Raw genomic sequence first — 15,272 nt, 5'->3', positions numbered from 1 at the left:
CCATTTAGGCAAGTTTGGCCAGCTGAGAGTTACTCCAGTTCTGCTTAGGCCAGCGTATGTGGCCTCTGCAGAAAAACCTTCTGGAGAGTTAAAGAAATTGGCGTAGGTAAGGAAATTGGTGCAGGTAAGTGCAGCAGATGCCCAGACACGAGAGGGAGAGAGGGCCACCATTTTTTGGGATGTTGGGCGGGGGAGTGGACCGGCTGTTAAGTTGCTGCAATATATTTTAGTGTGTTTTTAAATTGATGCAATGTATTTTAATGTGTTGCGAGCTGGCTGTATGTTTCACTTTGTGTCCCTAGTGACCATGGCAGCCTGATCTTTTTGGCGCCGATCAAGGCTCCACCCCCAAAACTAAAGGACAGGTTAGGCCACGCCAAAATGAAGAAATCCAACTTAGAACTTTTTTTTTGGCTTATTAATATATATATATAATATATTTTTAAATCAGGCAACATCAGGGTGATGGGGCACAATCTTAGGTCATCACTAGAGCCGGTTACTGTTTTGAGAAATTATTTTACATTAAAAATTAATTTTATGCAACTGAATATTGAAAGGACAAGTGGGATATAGCAAGTGTGGGGTTTAGGAACAGATTGCAAGTCTTTTTTTTCCTGATACAGATATTGCTTCAGTGCTCGGTGCTTCACTGCCTAAAGATATTTGTTTATCACAGCACAATTTTTCCTTTAAACTGGTTGCAATGTCATAAATTATGGGTGGACCTTGCCAGGTTGATTAGTTATCATTACAGCCTCCCACACCTCAGTCCAGCATTTGAGATTCCCTTCTGTTACTCAGCAGTGCAGTCCTTCTGATTTTTACCATCTCAGGTGAAAGTTTAAAAACTCCAAACTAGTCTTTCCAGGATTGGGTTGGAGGAGGGGAGAGAGAAGGTCCTCTCTGATCTTGATGATTTATTTACCTGGTAGCATAAATAAGTGAGCTGTTGAAATTTGGCAAAACTTCCAGGTGGATTTATTATTTGAAATGACTGAATTGCCTCTCCATCTGTAACCTCTAGGATTTATTCCACGTCTCTTACCTTGGCTATTATCGCTCTGATTATCTGCCTTCCGCTTTCTTCCTCTCGCAGAGTCAGACTGCTTCTTTTCCGGAGTCTAAAGAAGAAACAGGAGTCACAATTGAACTACTCTGTACTACAATCATTTATCTTAAATGCAACAGCAAATTCTTTTTTAATCTCTAGGAACTTACACCTTGCATTTCAGTAAATTTTACAAATAGGTTCAAAACACAAAATCTTGGGGATGAGAGATGCAATTACTTGGAAAACTATGCAAGGTTAGCCAATGGAGTTCTTTAGCTAAGGCAAGTATGTTGGGCCTACCAAGAACTTTACTTTCTGCAGAATGTTCTCATTGCCTAAACTGCTTAGAGAGTCAAAAGAACCTTGTGATATAGTACTGAATCAAACAGACGAGGAAGGATTGATCCCTGAGCCTTACTGATCCCAACCAGGAGTGCAGTATATTTGGGCTTAGACACTCTGGGCTAGGAACAATAAAAAAAGTAAACAGCCAGAATTGCTCTCCCAAACCAATACCCAGTGATCGTTCCTGAAAAATGTGAGCACATTAGTTTAGTGTGGAAAGGATACTAATCCCAGTTATATCTTACTTTAGATTATAGTGAATTATTCAAATTTCAATTACGTTTTTTTAAATTATTACTTAATTACCTGTGAACACTATCTATTTATTAGTTACATTCCATTCGTGAGATAGTGCCATTGCCAAATTGATAAAATATTTCTTGTCTGCCCTTCCCAATGGTTGCAGTTGATGATATGGAGCCAAGTCTGAGACTGGTGAGAATCAGGGTCTGGGGCTAGTGTTGGGGAGTGCAAAGCTCGGTCTTGGGACTGAAGGGCAGGATCAGAGGAAAAGCCCAGGGTTGAAGCTCGCACGAGAATGCAAGAAAATTCATGAATGAGAAAAAGCCATTTGGCCCAACAAAGCTCCTGACGACTCGAATATTCCAAGTCGGATTTTCCAGGATCCAACTGCATGTTTAACACGAACTTCTTTGGCTCTTAATTGGTAATGATTGCCAAATTAATCGCCATATGAGTAGAGATTTTTTCCCTAAAATATGTTTCAAGTTTGCTTTTCAATAATTTAAATGTGCCTTCTAGTCATACTGGTCTGATTTATCTTGAAGTAATACTCCAAATTCTCAATACCATTTACTATTTCAGAGGTCTTGAGGAGATACTCTCCTCCCTCTTCGTATCCTTGAATTTTATGATGCTATGAGAACTGCAACCCTGGACCCTAGCGTTAGCCTAGTATTAGACACAACGTAATAAAGTCTTCCCTTTGAACTGCAGAGCTTAAGCTTAAGCTTTTCCAATCTTTCTTCATAAATTAGCCTCTTCACATTTGGGATCATTTTTGTCAGTTGTCTCAGCACCATTTCTAATGCATGCACATCCCTTTTCAAGAACAGTAACCAAAATTCTACATGGCACTCCGAAGTATGGTCAACCAATACATTATAAAGCCTCAGCATGCTCTCTATAGACTTATTAGGTTGGACATTCTGATCAGGAGCAACTGTAGCACAACTAAAGTTGCATAAATGCATCTTGCATTAGACACACACAGTACAGTGCTTGTAAGATTTTGCAGTCTTCATTTAAATAATTATTCAATGCTCTCAGGGTAGAACATGCTATGTGCTGGTGTGTCCATAACCTACACAGCAGCAATTTTAAGAGCAGTGAAAATTAGCAGCAACCAAGATATAATTTAATTGTAACACAGGAGATGGTTGAGGATAGTGACAAAGTCCAGGAAGGAGGGAAAATGCTGAGGGAGGTGCAGCAAACAATGGTCTTTGGAGCAGAGATACATTCTTCTTAGTACTCTACTGTCCATGTTGGCTGAGAAGAAGCAACAGAGCAGGTGAACATTATTTCACATGTACAGAAGTTATCGGTATAGATACAGAAGTTTTCAACATGTGAATTTGGCTGCTTCAAGAGTGATGTGGTATGGCTGCAATATTTTCATCTCAATCGGCAGCTCTTGATTTTGGATGCATAATGATCACTTGGCAACCCTTTAGCTTTTCTCACATCACCATTCATGGTACACCTTTCAGGTTTAAAGGAAACCTTCCAATGATGGGACTCGTATCAGAAATCATAGCCACTTGAATTTGCATGCTGAATGACTGGGAAGAAGGATGTCCATTTGCTTAGCAATATTGAAGGTCTTCAAACATGCAGCACTCAACCAATCTGTTTCTGCAGAAAAAAGAACTAATGACATAAAGCAAAATCAAACAACTAGCAGGGATCCCCTCCATCTGAACTCATTTCTGCAAACCCACCTTGACGAAATAACCAGCTAATCACTAGCCTACAAGTAATGGAACCACGAGAGGGTCACGCAGAAGGCTATCCCACATTGCCAGGCTAGCACCAATCACTGCTGTCATCTTTCCCTCCCTTATTTTCACATACACAGGAACCCTGTCAACCACGTTTCCCATGCAACACATCATTGTAGAAAAGAATATCTTGGCAAGCAGACTTCTATCACAATAATGCTTCTTCCTCGTGTTTCCATAGGTGCCTTCAAGGAATGGCATTCTGCACACCTGGTGGATGGCTCAGCCTATCACCACAGTGGAATTTACTCCACCTGTAAAAAGCACTAGCTGAGGAATATATACTGGCAGGGGCTCCGATTAAAGTGACAGCAGGGACCACTGGGTGAAAAACAGCATACCAAGGGAGGATCAAATTCTGGTGCAAGCAGCAGGAAGTTCAAGGCTAGCCTCAGTTACAGAGACACAGAATTCGTGCCATCCAGGGCTGGCATACAAACAAATTTTACTTTTTAAGCACAGTCAATTTACTAATAAAAAGGAGTTCACTAGCCATATCTGTGCAGTGGTGTTTGACTGCTTCAAAAAACCAGAATACAACCTGGAACACTTGGTAACTGCAGAGAAGACCCCCTTAACAGACATCGACGATCCAGCCACACTAATTTCTGCTCCCTTTAGGTTATTGGATTTGGTTGAGTAGTTACCATTCAGTCATAAGAACATAAGAAATAGGAGCAGGAGTAGGCCATTCGGCCCCTTGAGCCTGCTCCGCCATTCAATATCATGGCTGATCTTCTACCTCAACTCCACTTTCATGCACTATTCCCATTTCCATTGATTCCCTTAATATCCAAAAAAAAAATCAATCTCTTTCTTGAATATACTCAAAGACTAAGCCTCCACAGCCCTCTGGGATAGAGAATTCCAAAGATTCACAACCTTCAGTGAAGAAATTTCTCCTCCTCTCTGTCCTAAATGGCTGACCCTTATTCTGAGACAAACTCTTGGTTCCAGACTCCACAGCCTCCCTCCATCTACCCCGTAAGAATTTTGTACATTTCAATGAGATCACCTCCCATTCTTCTAAACTCTATAGCGAATATAGGCTTCTACTCAATCTCTCCTCATAGGACAATCGGCGTTGCTCCCCTCCCCCTCTCCGCCCCCCACCAGGAATCAGTCCGGTGAACCTTCGCTGCACTCCCTCTATGGCAAGTATATCATAAGAACATAAGAAATAGGAGCAGGAGTAGACCATACGGCCACTCGAGCCTGCTCCACCATTTAATACGATCATGGCTGATGCGATCATGGACTCAGGTCCACTTGCCTGCCCACTCCCCATAACCCTTTATTCCCTTATTGATTTAGAAACTGTCCATCACTCTCTTAAATGTATTCAATGCTCCAGCTTCCACAGCTCTGAGGCAGCAAATTCCACAGATTTACAACCCTCAGAAGAAATTCCTTTTCATCTCAGTTTTAAATGGGCAGCCCCTTATTCTAAGATTATGCCCCCTAGTTCTAGTCTTCCTTATCAGTGAAAACATCCTCTCTGCATCCACCTTGTCAAGCCCCCTCATAATCTTGTACGTTTTGATAAGATCACCTCTCATTCTTCTGAATTCCAATGAGTAGAGGCCCAACCTACTCAACCTTTCCTCATAAGTCAACCCCCTCATCTCTGGAATCAACCTAGTGAACCCTCTCTGAACTGCCTCCAAAGCAAGTACATCCTTTTGTAAATATGGAAACCAAAACTGTACACAGTATTCCAGGTGTGGCCTCACCCTGTATAACTGTAGCAAGACTTCCCTGCCTTAATACTCCATCTCCTTTGCAATAAAGGTCAAGATTCCATTGGCCTTCCTGATCACTTGCTGTACCTGCATACTAACCTTGTGTGTTTCATGCACAAGTACCCACAGGTCATAGAAATATAGAAACATAGAAAATAGGTGCAGGGGTAGGCCATTCAGCCATTCAAGCCTGCACCGCCATTCAATAAGATCATGGCTGATCATTCCCTCAGTACCCCTTTCTGCTTTCCCTCCGTACCCCTTTCTGCTTTCCCTCCATACCCCTTGATCCCCTTAGCTGTAAGGGCCATATCTAACTCCCTCTTGAATATATCCAATGAACTGGCATCAACAACTCTCTGCGGCAGTGAATTCCATAGGTTAACAACTCAGTGAAGAAGTTTCTCCTCATCTCAGTCCTAAATGGCCTACACCTTATCCGAAGATTACGTCCTCTGGTTCTGGACTTCCACAACTTTGGGAACATTCTTCCCGCATCTAACCTGTCCAGTCCCGTCAGAATCTTATACCTTTCTATGAGATCCCCTCTCATCCTTCTAAACTCCAGTGAATAAAGGCCCAGTTGATCCAGTTTCTCCTCATGTGACAGTCCAGCCATCCCGGGAATCAGTCTGGTGAACCTTCGCTGCACTCCCTCAATAGCAAGAACATCCTTCCTCAGATTAGACCACCAAAACTGAACACAATATTCCAGGTGATGCCTCGCCAAGGCCCTGTACAACAGCAGTAAGACCTCCCTGCTCCTATACTCAAAGCCCCTAGCTATGAAGGCCAACATACCATTTGCCGCCTTCACCGCCAGCTGTACCCGCATGCCAACTTTCAGTGACTGATGAACCATGGCACCCAGGTCTTGTTGCACCTCCCCTTTTCCTAATCTGCCGTCATTCAGATAATATTCTGCCTTCGAGTTTTTGCCCCCAAAATGGATAACTTCACATTTATCCACATTATACTGCATCTTGCCAAGCATTTGCCCACTCACCTAACCTGTCCAAGCCACCCTGCAGCCTCTTAGCGTCCTCCTCACAAGCTCACACCGCCACCCAGTTTAGTGTCATCTGCAAACTTAGAGATATTACATTCAATTCCTTCATCTAAATCATTGATGTATATTGTAAAGAGCTGGGGTCCCCAGCACTGAACCCTGCGGCACTCCGCTAGTCACTGCCTGCTATTCTGAAAAGGACCCGTTTATCCCGACTCTCTGCTTCCTGTCTGCCAACCAGTTCTCTATCCACGTCAGTACATTAGCCCCAATACCATGCGCCTTGATTTTCCACACCAATCTCTTGTGCAGGACCTTGTCAAAAGCCTTTTGAAAGTCCAAATACATCACATCCACTGGTTCTCCGTTGTCCACTCTGCTAGTTACATCCTCAAAAAATTCCAGAAAATTCGTCAAGCATGATTTCCCCTTCATAAATCCATGCTGACTTGGTCCGATCCTGTCACTGCTTTCCAAATGCGCTGCTATTTCATCTTTAATAATTGATTCCAACATTTTCCTCACTACTGATGTCAGGCTAACCGGTCTATAATTACCCGTTTTCTCTCTCCGTCCTTTTTTAAAAAAAAAAGTGGTGTTACATTAGCGACTCTCTAATCCATATGAACTGATCCAGAGTCGATAGACTGTTGGAAAATGATCACCAATGCATCCACTATTTCTAGGGCCACTTCCTTAAGTACTCTGGGATGCAGACTATCAGGCCCCCGGGATTTATCAGCCTTCCATCCCATCAACTTCCCTAACACAATTTCCCACCTAATAAGGATATCCTTCAGTTCCTCCTTCTCACTAGACCCACGATCCTCTAGTACATTCGGAAGGTTATTTGTGTCTTCCTTTGTGAAGACAGAACCGAAGTATTTGTTCAATTGGTCTGCCATTTCTTTGTTCCCCATTATACATTCACCTGAATCCAACTGCAAGGGACCTACGTTTGTCTTCACTAATCTTTTTCCCTTCACTAATCTTTTTCTCTTCACATATTTATCGAAGTTTTTGCAGTCAGTTTTTATGTTCCCTGCAAGCTTCCTCTCGTACTTTATTTTCCCCCTCTTAATTAAACCCTTAGTCCTCCTCTGTTGAATTCTAAATTTCTCCTAGTCCTCAGGTTTGTTGCTTTTTCTAGCCAATTTTTATGCCTCTTCCTTGGCTTTAACACTTCCTTAATTTCCCTCGTTAGCCACGGTTGAGCCACCTTCCCCGTTTTATTTTTACTCCAGACAGGGATGTACAATTGCTGAAGTTCATCCATGTGATCTTTAAATGTTTGCCATTGCTTATCCACCGTCAACCCTTTAAGTATCCTTTGACAGTCTATTCTAGGAAAATCACGCCTCATACCGTTGAAGTTACCTTTCCTCAAGTTCAGGACCCTAGTTTCCGAATTAACTGTGTCACTCTCCATCTTAATAAAGGATTCTACCATATTATGGTCACTCTTCCCCAAGGGGCCTCGCACAAGACTGCTAATTAGTCCTCTCTCATTACACAACACCCAGTCTCGGATGGCTAGCTCTCTAGTTGGTTCCTCGACATATTGGTCCAGAAAACCATCCCTAATATACTCCAGGAAATCCTCTTCCACCGCATTGTTACCAGTTTGGTTAGCCCAATCAATATGTAGATTAAAGTCGCCCATGATAACTGCTGTACCTTTATTGCACACATCCCTTATTTCTTGTTTGATGCTGTCCCCAACCTCACTACTACTGTTTGGTGGTCTGTACACGACTCCCACTAACGTTTTCTGCCCATTGGAATTCCGCAGCTCCACCCATACCGATTCCACATCATCCAAGCTAATGTCCCTCCTTACTATTGCATTAATTTCCTCTTTAACCAGCAACGCCACCGCACCCTCTTTTCCTCTCTGCCTATCCTTCCTAAATGTTGAATATCCCTGGATGTTGAGTTCCCAGCCTTGGTCACCCTGGAGCCATGTCTCTGTGATGCCAATTACATCATATCTGTTAACTGCTGTCTGCGCAGTTAATTCGTCCACTTTATTCTGAATACTCCTCGCATTGAGGCACAGAGCCTTCATGCTTGTCTTTTTAAACACGCTTTGCCCCTTTAGAATTTTTCTGTAATGTGGCCCTTTTTGTTTTTTGCCTTGGGTTTCTCTGCCCTTCACTTTTACTATTCTCCTTTCTCTCTTTTGCTTCTGCCTCCATTTTATTTCCCTCTGTCTCCCTGCATAGGTTCTCATCCCCCTGCCATGTTCGTTTAACTCTTCCCCAACAGCACTAGCAAACACTCCCCCTAGGACATTGGTTCCGGTCCTGCCCAGGTGCAGACCTTCCGGTTTGTACTGCAGCACTTTGCAATTTTTCTCCATTTAAATAATAACTTGCTGATTTTTTTTCTGCTAAAGTGCATAACCTCTCACTTTCCAACATTATACTCCATCTGCCAAATTTTTGCCTACTCACTTAGCCTGTTTATGTCCTTTTGCAGATTTTGTGCGTCCTCCTCACACATTGCTTTTCCTCCCATCTTTGTATCGTCAACAAACTTGGCTACTTACACTCTGTCCTTTCTTCCAAGTCATTAATATCGATTGTAAATAGTTGGGGTCCCAGCGGCACCCCACTAGTTACTGATTGCTAACCCGAGAATTAACCATTTATCCCGACTCTCTGTTTTCTGTTAGTTAGCCAATCTTCTATCTGCCTAATATATTACCCCCAATCCCGTGAACTTTTATCTTGTGCAGTAACCTTTTATGTGGCACCTTGTCAAATGCCTTCTGGAAGTCCAAATACACCACATCCCCTTTGTTATGTATGCAACACCTTGTAACCAGCATTCTACCGCCAGCAGAGGGTGCATCTGTTGGACCCAAGGGATCCCAGCATCCCTTGGGAGCACTGCATATAAGCAGGCCTCCCACGCTGTGCCAGCACTCGAGTCAGAATAGAGACACTAAGGTCACACTTATTCAAGTCTACAGTACTCAATCACATTGCTTTATGAGACACAACACCCTTTATCCAACATGTTTGTTACATCCTCAAAGAATTCCAGCAAATTTGTCAAACACTTCCTTATGTAAGGAGACCAAAACTACGCCAGGTGTGGTATGACCCATGGTCCTATATAATTGCAGTAAGATGTCTTTACTCTTATATGCAAATCCTCTTGGAATTAAGGCCAACGTACCATTTGTTTTCTTAATTGCTTGCTGTACCTGCATGTTAACTTTCAGTGATTTGTGTACAAGGACACACAGATCCCCCTGAACACCAACATTTCCTAATCTCTCACCATTTAAAAAATACGCTGCTTTTTTATTTTTCCCACCAAAGTGGATAACTTCACATTATATTCCATTTGCCAAGTTCTTGCCCACTCACGTAGTGTGTCTATATCCCCTTGAAGCCTCTGCTGCATCCTCACAACTTACATTCCCACTTAGTGTTGTATCATCAGCAAACTTGAATATATTACATTTGGTTCTCTCATCCAAATCATTGACATAATATGTTAATAGCTGAGGTCCAAGCACTGATCCTTGCAGTACCTCCATTAGTTACAGCCTTACAACCCAAAAATGACATGTTTATTCCTACTCTGTTTTCTGTCCGTTAACCAGTTCTCAATCCATGCTAGTATATTAGCTCCAGTCCCATGAACCCTAATTTTGTTTAATAACCTCTTGTGTAGCACCATATCGAATTACTTCTGAAAATCCAAATACACCACATCCAGTGGTTCTCCCTAATCCATTCAGTCCCAAGGGGAAGCACAGGTTTAAAACTTTAGCGGGATTAATGTGTCATGGCAGTTTCCAGGGCACCCGACATCAACCTGCATGATGTGACATTGATGGCCACGTGCACGCATTAATTTAATAGAACCCATCAAATGCAATAACACTTATGAAAGGAGCCCATTTGACATGTGGTCTGTCAATGAGAACCTGCACTCTTGGAAACGTGACCAGCAGGAAAAATTGCAGATAGTTGGAAGAGACCCTGCTGATGGTTGACTTCCTTCAGAAGGCTAATAAAGTCATTACATCTTGCAAGCAAGGTATCAGTGATCTGATGTATGCAGCACTGAAGACCTGCTGATTTGACCGATGTCATCTGAGGTAATTTGAAAAGGGGCCAGGGGCATAGAACATAACATAAGAAATAGGAGCAGGAGTCGGCCATCTAGCCCCTCGAGCTTGCTCCGCAATTCAATAAGATCATGGCTGATCTGATCATGGCCTCAACTTTACTTCCCCACCCTCTCCCCATAATCCTTGACTCCCTTATCTTTCAAAAATCTGTCCATCTGCACCTTAAATATATTCAATGACCCAGCCTCCACAGCCCTCTGGGGTAGAGAATTCCAAAAATTCACGTGCCTCAGAGAAGAAATTCCTCATTTCCGTTTTAAATAGGCGACCCCTTCTTCTGAAACTATGACCCCTAGTTCTAGATTCCCCCTCACAAGGGGAAACATACTCTTTGCATCTACCTCTGTCAAACTCCCTCAGAATCATATACTCATTTTAATAAGAGATGATCTTATTGAAATGTATAAGTCCAACCTGCTCAACCTTTCCTCATATGACAACCCTTTCATCTCAGGAATCAACCTCATGAACCTTCCCTGAACTGCCTCCAATGTAAATATATCCCTACTGAAATAAGACCAAAACTGTACACAGCACTGCAGGTGTGGTCTCACCAACATGCTGCACATTTGTAGCAGGACTTCCCTACTTTTATACTCCATCTCCTTTGCAATAAAGGCTAACATTCCATTTCCTTTACTTGCATGCTAACTTTTTGTTCAAGGGAGCAGTGAATTTCAACACAAGCAGAGCTGTCCCAGTTCTGGACAAAATTTGCTCGTTATTTTATCTAGTATTCAATACAGTTTATTAATTTCTACATGCCATTTAATTGCTCAATTGAATAATTGATCTAAATCCTTCTGTAAGTCATTAACTTCATCCTCTGTCCCTACTGTTCTCCCTATTTTATGGTCATACAAATGTAACAAACTTACAACTGATCTGCAATAGATAAGAAACAAGGGCAGGGGTACCAGCACTGACCCTGCTGTACTTACCAACTGATCCTTACCAACGGATCCATCACAGACCCAATCCACATCCGGACCGGGGTCAAACGGGGCTGAGTCATCGCCCCAACCCTCTTCTCAATCTTTCTCGCCTCCATGCTCCACCTCAGTCAACAAGCTCCCCGCTGGAGTGGAACTAAACTACAGAACCAGTGGGAACCTGTTCAACCTGCGCCGTCTCCAGGCCAGATCCAAGGTCACCCCAACCTCTGTCATCGAGCTACTGTAAGCGGACAACGCCTGCCACATACAGTAGCTGCACTCCAGGACATAGTCGACATATTTACTGAGGCGTACGAAAGCATGGGCCTTACGCTAAACATCCGTAAGACAAAGGTCCTCCCACCAGCCTGTCCTCACCGCACAGCACTGCCCCCCAGTCATCAAGATCTACGGCACGGCCCTGAACACCATGGACCACTTCCCATATTTTGGGAGCCTCCTATCAACAAGAGCAGGCATCGACGACGCGATCCAACACCGCCTCAAATGCGCCAGTGCAGCCTTCAGCCGCCGGAAGAGTGTTTGAAGATCAGGCCCTCAAAACTGCCACCAAGCTCATGGTCTACAGGGCTGTAATAATACCTGCCCTCCTGTATGGCTCAGAGACATGGACCATGTACAGTAGACACTTCAAGTTGCTGGAGAAATATCACCAACGATGTCTCCGCAAGATCCTACAAATTCCCTGGGAGGATAGGCGCACCAACATCAGCGTCCTCGACCAGGCCAACATCCCCAGCATTGAAGCACTGACCACACTCAATCAGCTCCGCTGGGCAGGCCACATAGTTCGCATGCCAGACACGAGACTCCCAAAGCAAGTGCTCTACACGAAGCTCCCTCACGGTAAACGAGCCAAAAGTGGGCAGCGGAAACGCTACAAGGACACCCTCAAAACCTCCCTGATAAAGTGCGACATCCCCACTGACACCTGGGAGCCCCTGTCCCAAGACCGCCCTAAGTGGAGGAAGTGCATCCGAGAGGGCCTCGAGTCTCAATACCGAGAGCATGCAGACAGCGGAAAGAGCGTGCAGCAAACCAGCCCCACCCACCCCTTCCCTCAATGACTATCTGTCCCACCTGTGAGTCTGTGGCTCTCGTATTGGACTGTTCAGCCACCAAAAAACTCACTTCAGGAGTGGAAGCAAATTTCCCTCGATTTCGAGGGACTGCCTATGATGATGACGACTCTAAATCAACATTTCCTCTCCTAGCCTGACTGCACACCTCAAGAGTACACATTTCCTCTTTAAAAAAAAATCAAATCCAACCTGTCAGCCAGTTCCACATTTTACCCCAGATTCCCATGGTGTTTAGGTTTTATTAAAAGCATTTCATGTGAGACTTTCCAGAGGAGTTCACAATCTACCTTATTTATGGAGGTTTATTAGGCAGCATCATTCCCTTCTAATCAATGCTATCCATTTCATTTTATGCTCTTGTTACACAAGCACACTTCCAGTCTACCCCTTCGAATCATTTCCATTTATAATGATCTTCGGTTAATAGATGCCTGTAGATGTTTGGGTCAAGATTTCCCCCATTTTTAAAACAGAGGTACTAGGTTTTCTTCCAATCCCTCAGAATCTCTCCAGTACCCACTGATTTCTTTGGCTGTAGCTCAAGTCCCACAAAATTCCTGCCTAGTCTTCAAATCCCAGGATATATGGCATTTGGCCATGGGGATTTCTTTTGTCTCCTTGTGAGTCTAGCTTGTCAAGTGCTCTTCCACATGAATTTAAAACCTTCTAGGATATACAATAGTGGAAATAACAAGGCAGTATTTTTCTCCTTAATACTTTAAGCAAATAAATTAATTTTATTATTCACTTCATCTTCAATTACTCACAACATTTATCCTTCAATCTTCGAACAACCTTCCTATTTATTCTTTCAGTGCTACGCTGCTGGAAAAGTATCTTGATACATTTAACATCCTTTCAACTCGAATGCACTCTTTGCCTGACCTGGACTTTTTCTTCTACTCCTGACAGGGCTCAGGTTAGTAGTAGGAAGCAGCACAAAGTCAAGTCTCAAGAAGTGAAGGGTAAAACCTGATCCAAGGCTGGATTCAACAAGTGAGGTTGATTATGGGTAGTGGGGAAAGTCCTTGGGCCAGATGCAAATGTTGAGATGCAGAGCTGTAAAGGTCAAATATACACTAAACAGAAACAAGCAGGTAGCAATAAATAAGCACACTGTCATCATCATAGGTAGTCCCTCGAAATAAGGATGACTTGCATCCATGCCAAAAACGAATGAGTTCACAGGTGTTTTAATGATATCCCAGATCTCGAACTATATCCTGAAGGGTGGAAGACGCCCGTGCATGGATTTATTTTTTTTAAAATTTTTTTTTTTAAAAAACGTTTGCACCCCAGCCACCACACAGGCTTGACAGAGCTAGGTCTTGGTCCAGTGGCAAGGATTAAGCAAGACGACTGGAGATCAGTTTTTCTGCACGGACTTAGTGCGCACACATATCACACTGTGGGCTAGCCCGTGGCTGCCCCTGGGCCCTCATCACATCCCTCTACGAACTCTTGCCACTCCTTCGCCCCGATCTCGCTGCTCCTGCTGTACCTGCCCGCACTGCAATCAGTCGTCGCCCTCCTGCAGCAACATGCGCTGCTCCCTCAATGATTGTCTTGCAGGCTGGGACCACGCCGACTTGTTAAAAAAGTTTGAAATACTTTCATGGAATGCTTGGCTGAAAAACTAATCAACATAACCTTTGACTATTAGATCGACGAGATGATCTTGGCCAAAACGCAAGGAGATAATGACAATTTATCTGATTTTAAATTTGGAGAAGCTCCCAAGAAACAATTGTGAAGGATCTGGTGAACACGGCAGAATACTTTTCAGCATGCTAACCACATGACAATACAATAATAGTAGCGTGATTAGCAGGAACCAAGCTGATGAGAGAAAGTAAACAAGCACAGATGAGATTCTTCAAAACAATCTTCAAATCTCCAGTAAGCATTTTTTTAATCCTTTTCTTAATATACTCTCTCTTTCACTTTCTCTTTTATTCTCTTTTGTCATTTCTCTCTACATCTGACCGACTCCCTTTCCATGAGGTTGCTTCTTCCCTCACTTTCCTCTTTCTCTCATATATTATACATGTTTTTAAAAAAAACTGATTTACACTATTAACCTTTTTTGAAGCCCAGAGCACACAGCAAATAGTAGTCATATACTGAGCTACAGCTCGGTACCAAGGACAGACAAACTAGGGCTCAATAGGCAGGGGCCATCTAGAGGCAGGTAGGCCAAGCTGCGGAGTGTGTATTCTATGGGTGGGGGGAGGGGGAAAGCCTGGCATCAGGTGCAGCAGACTGTTTATCATACATCAGCAAACTATTGGAAACAACTAGTACACTGGCTATCAGAAGACCATATATTCAGAGTAACAAATCTGATTACAGGGAAGCTCTTACATACATAAAATTATACGCATTTACATAGAATGTATAGCACAGAAACAGGCCATTTGGCCCAACAGGTCCAAGCCGGTGTTTTATATGTTCCACAGGACCTCCTCCAATCCTACTTTATCTAACCCATCAACATTTTTTTCTCACTCATGTGCTTATTTAGCTTCCCCTTAAATGAATCTATGGTATTCGCCTCAACTGCTCCTTGTAGTGAGTTCCTCATTCTAACCACTCTCTGGGTAAAGACGTTTTTATTGGATTTATTAGTGACTATCTTGTATTTATGTCCTAGTTTTTGAACACCCTACAGGTAGAAACATCTTCTCTATGTCTACCCTATCGAACCTCTACATGATTTTAAAGACCTCCATCAGGTCATCTCTCCGCCTTCTCTTTTCTAGAGAAAAGAGTCCCAGCCTGTTCAGTCTTTCCCGATTGGTTATCTATCATCCTTGTAAATATTTTTTGCACCTTCTCCAGTGCCTCTATATCCTTATAATATGGAGACCATAACTATGAACAGTACTCCAAGTGCAGTCTAACCAA

General features: G+C 43.1%; 1 protein-coding gene across 8 annotated transcripts in view; it reads right to left on the bottom strand.

Annotated features, from left to right (window-relative positions):
- tlk1a (tousled-like kinase 1a) overlaps positions 1 to 15,272 on the bottom strand; it is a 319,969-nt gene that overhangs the window by 129,336 nt on the left and 175,361 nt on the right. For all 8 annotated transcript variants that reach the window (XM_070875656.1, XM_070875658.1, XM_070875660.1 and 5 more), the window contains one exon: positions 1,049 to 1,124. In XM_070875656.1, coding sequence (XP_070731757.1) covers positions 1,049 to 1,124 — 76 coding nt within the window. The remainder of the gene's footprint in view (positions 1 to 1,048; positions 1,125 to 15,272) is intronic.

The sequence above is a fragment of the Pristiophorus japonicus genome, chromosome 3 (genome assembly GCF_044704955.1).
Source record: "Pristiophorus japonicus isolate sPriJap1 chromosome 3, sPriJap1.hap1, whole genome shotgun sequence".
NCBI classification, from domain to species: domain Eukaryota; kingdom Metazoa; phylum Chordata; class Chondrichthyes; family Pristiophoridae; genus Pristiophorus; species Pristiophorus japonicus.
Note: the sequence above shows the minus strand (reverse complement) of the source record. Positions and strands in the feature narration are given on the sequence as shown.